This window comes from Antedon bifida, chromosome 5, assembly GCF_963402885.1.
Source record: "Antedon bifida chromosome 5, ecAntBifi1.1, whole genome shotgun sequence".
Lineage (NCBI taxonomy): Eukaryota > Metazoa > Echinodermata > Crinoidea > Comatulida > Antedonidae > Antedon > Antedon bifida.
In genome coordinates, this window is record NC_136230.1 from 28,285,923 (window position 1) to 28,290,383 (window position 4,461).

Below are 4,461 nucleotides of genomic sequence, written 5' to 3' on the forward strand. Positions count from 1 at the left end.
TGCATAGAATATTTTTTATTGAACATTTCTTGTTCATACAGTAATTATTTCTTATATATTCGTTAGACCAATGTTTGATATTTTTAAAATTATATAACTAAAATAACATAAATACTATTGGCATTGGATACTTTCCAAAATATGTAACGCTAAGGAACTTTGTACAGGCTCTTCTGTAAAAAAATTGTCATCTATGGTTACGTTTTCAGTCGTCCGTTCTTTTATCTGATTTGGTTCATTTCCTGATTTCATCTGGACATTTGTAACAATTGGTTTGCTATCGTCGATGTCCATTGCTTCGTGGACATTCGTAACAATCTGTTTGCTATCGCCAATGTCCATTGCATCAGGAACATCTAAATTAAAATCAATTTAGGTGATCAATATTTAAACATTCAAAATAAACAATTACAGTACTGTGTTCATTTGAGAATTTATTTATGAAAACTAAATAATCAGTTACCTTCTGCCTGGCTATTTGTACAGTGATCCTCTTCTGCCTGGCTATTTGTACAGTGATCCTCTTCTGCCTGGCTATTTGTACAGTGATCTTCTTCTACCTGGCTATTTGTACAGTGACCTCCTTCTACCTGGCTACTTGTACAGTGATCTTCTTCTACCTGGCTATTTGTAGAGTGACCTTCTACCTGGCTATTTGTACAGTGACCTTTGACCTGCACTGTACCTTCAGGCGCTACTGATGTAGTACAATTGACGGTTTCATGCTTATGAATATAACTTACGACACCACTTATTTTGGATGCAGTTGATCGTTGTTTCCTTGGCTGAAATTAATGATAAAATTATGTTATTATTGAAAACTAGTTTTTTAGTTAGTGGTCTAAAGCTCTGTCTACACTATTAAACTAGTTTGACAAAACAAGTGTGATGTACCCAAATATGGTAATGATATATAATACTAATCATAATCATGTCCATACATGGGCACATCACATTTTGTTGTCACATAAAGTTTGATAGTGTAGATAGAGCTTTATACAAATATTACTATGATTAGAATTAGTACCTGCTAGTTTTATATACTGACCTTTGGTTGTGGTTTTACATATCCTGGCCTATGTACAATTTGGTGTTTTTCCAACGAAACTTTATGCGCAAATGTTTTTGCACAGTTCTCATGACTGCATGCAAATGGTCTAGCGCCCTCATGGTAGTTATCAATGTGCATTTGTAAATATATCAGCTATGGAAATAAAATCAATTCATTAAAAGTTATAAAGGGCTGTTCACACACCCTGCCAGTCTATTGCCTTAGACTCTGCTACATTATATTCAACTCATCTTTAATTTCCTAGCATTCTACAGAAGATGTTTATAGCATAATGCACTTGTCAATTGTATGACCCACTATATGACCCCTCAGGAGACAAGTGAATAACAACTGAACATTCACAAATTCCCTAACCCTAACCCCTTAACATATGGTGTATTGCAAACCTGACTTTAAAAGCTATCTATATCTATCTATTTTTCTGTGTGAACAGAGTGTTAATATTACCCTTGTGTACGTTCTACCACAGCCATCTCTTGGACATTGAAACACATCAACCCTCTCAGTGTGAACACGTTCATGTAAGCGGAGCTATAACAAACAACAAGTCTATGTTAAAATATGTGTGCTATCATAGAGATATTATAGTGATCTCTATGGTGCTATGCAGTAGTTCCATATTGAAATGTTTACAAATAGAAATAAAAAAAGTGAATTTGTCTTACTTTATGCTTTTTCTTGAATGTTTTTTCACACATGCTGCATTTTAATTCTGACAAACAAAAAAATAATAATGTTTATTCTGCAATTTCAATAACAATTTACCAGGAGCAGAATAGACATTGGTCCAAATAGAAAAACTGCTCGTTAATTGATAATATTTTAATTTTATCATTACCAAACCCAATAGTAATTAAAACCACTAATTGTTATTTAAGTCGAGACATAAAATATTGTAGGGACAAACTGCATCAAGTGAAAAGTTATTTTATTAGTGAATGCTTGGAAAGACCTGTTTTGATTTTGACGAGCTCTCACCTTCAACATGATCTGTGCTCAAATGCTTTCTAAGCAAGGACCAGGATGTGAATATTTCACTACAACCATCCTTTGGACAATTTCGTCCTATAAAAAAAAATGTGTTTATTTTCAATAAATTTAATTAATGCATCTAGATTTTTATTAAAATAAACCATGATACACTGTACATGGACAAATCTTTTCCCTTAACAAAGTATTAAAATAATTATTATAAAAAAAGCATTAAAAACTATATTAAAATGTACAATGATTTAATAAACATTTTCTTTACAACGTACCATCATGTTTCTTCATGTGCCTCTTCAATCGACTAGGTAGAGCAAAACGCACCTCACAGCCCTCAACAGTGCATCTATGAATAAAAACCAAACATTAAGCTACAAATCAACTGGACATTGTGTAAGGACAACAGTGCTATGCTAAAGCGCTGTCTACACTATCAAACTAGTTTGACAAAAAAAGTGTGATATGCCCATATATGGTAGTGATATGCCCAAATATGGTAGTGATATGACATCACCATATCAATATATGGCCACATCACATTGATATTGAAGACAGAGCTTTAAGACGGTGGTATGCAACTAAAGCTCTATCTACACTATCAAACTAGATTGACAAAACAAGTGTAATGTGCACATATGGTAGTGGTACACCCAAATATGGTAGTGATATGACATCATCATGTCCATATGAGCACATCACATTTTTTTGTCACGTAAGTTTGATAGTGTAGACAGAGCTACGGTTGTATACAACTTACCGATATGGATTGATCCCTGTATGAGTGACTTGATGCACTTTTAGTTGTTGTCTCTTCCTAAATGTTTCATTACAGCCTTCAAAATCACACTGGAAAGATAAGAAATGTATTTATTAAGATAATATTTTATTTGAACCCTTTCTATGTAATTATCATTTTTTTTATTTCAATTCACACACTACAGCGGGGAGCTCGCCACTTACTGAATGGAATACATAGCAATATGAGGCAACAACAAGATTCACAAAACAAAGCAAGCTTAAAGCTATACTACTAATATATAAAAAAAAATCAGTATAATTATATATTTACTAATTAATAATAAGTACTAACTTATTTGCATAATATATTACCTTACTTACATATTAAGTACTGTACTAACTTATAAATATAATAGTTAATTATCTTAAAGACCGTAATAGTAATTAACTATTATATTTTATTTGGAATACCAACTGAATGAATCTTTTTAATGATGTACTAACTTACTTACATATTAAGTAACAAAATTAATTTATAACATAGTAAGTAACTTACTTTACTTGCATAAGTACTAACTTACTTTATAACATAATAAGTACTAACATACTTTATAACTTAATAAGTACTAACTTACTTTATAACTTAATAAGTACAAACTTACTTTATAACATAATAAGTACTAACTTACTTTATAACATAATAAGTACTAATTTACTTTATAACATAATATTAACTAACTTACTTTATAACATAATATTAACTAATACTACTTACTACTAACTTACTTTCAGACACTGTTCATGAAACCTTTTCATATGTTTCTTGAGAGTTTCAGCACTCACAAAACGATGATCACATCCTTCTTTTTGACATCTGTTGACAAAACAGACATACATAAAAACGTTAGCCATGAAAAACAATGCAATAAGAACATATCATAGAAATAAACTTGATCGTACTTTAATGAATAAGTATACTACATAATAATTTATTTAACTAGCATTTTTGTTAAATAAACTTCAATATTCCCTGCCCTGAGACTCCAAACTTACAAATAATCTTTTGTTCCAGAATGTGACTTAATATGTCGAGTGAGATGTGCTTTTCTGCAAAATGATTTTTCACATCCGTCGATTGTGCAGACAAATGGTCTCTGTAATATAATATCAAAATACCATTTTTAAATGGTTAAAAGCATTATTTAATATACAAACAATTTTCAAACATTTTTTTTTTTTTTATTTCGTTTATAAATTATAATTTTATGGGTTATTAGTTTCTATATTATATTATTTAAAAGTGTAAACTGTGTATTTACTATGATGTACACACATTCTGTTTATCGAGAGGTTTCATTTCCCTTTTTAGGACGAACTGACTCAAACTTCGAAGTAAACCGACACAGCACACATTCCGTGCGTAGGACAACTGAAAATGGGTGGAGTTTGTAAGCAGAAATATGGAGCCTAGAATTTAGATAGGGGTTTAAAGCTTTTAAAAATCACATACCTCTCCTGTATGTTTCAATTCATGTTCTTTTAACTTCGATAATTTGTCAAAATTTGCATAACAGTCATCAAAATTACAGAAAGGCATAATTTAACACAATTTGTTAGTATCGATTCTTGATTTACAACGCCACGTGCGTGTGCGACCAAGCATA

The 4,461-nt window shown here is 31.1% G+C and overlaps 1 protein-coding gene across 1 annotated transcript; it reads right to left on the reverse strand.

Annotated features, from left to right (window-relative positions):
- Nucleotides 1-4,456, reverse strand: LOC144843068 (transcription factor IIIA-like). Its single transcript, XM_078699748.1, has 11 exons — nt 4,308-4,456; nt 3,851-3,951; nt 3,584-3,671; nt 2,817-2,905; nt 2,332-2,405; nt 2,051-2,137; nt 1,738-1,784; nt 1,520-1,603; nt 1,049-1,204; nt 464-785; nt 1-356 (listed from the first exon to the last, which is right to left on the reverse strand). Exons 1-11 carry the CDS (start codon nt 4,392-4,394, stop codon nt 115-117), a joined length of 1,377 nt encoding a protein of 458 aa, XP_078555874.1. The 5' UTR covers nt 4,395-4,456; the 3' UTR covers nt 1-114.
- Nucleotides 4,457-4,461: the final 5 nt, after the last annotated feature.

What these genes read in the sequence shown, in the direction of transcription:
- LOC144843068 (XM_078699748.1), bottom strand. Translation starts at nt 4,394, where the DNA reads ATGCCTTTCTGTAATTTTGATGACTGTTATGCAAATTTTGACAAATTA. An exon ending in AATTGAAACATACAGGAGAG is followed by an intron (nt 3,952 to 4,307) that starts GTATGTGATTTT and finishes ATTATATTACAG; the next exon opens with AGACCATTTGTCTGCACAAT. An exon ending in ACAGGGATCAATCCATATCG is followed by an intron (nt 2,406 to 2,816) that starts GTAAGTTGTATA and finishes TTTTATTCATAG; the next exon opens with ATGCACTGTTGAGGGCTGTG.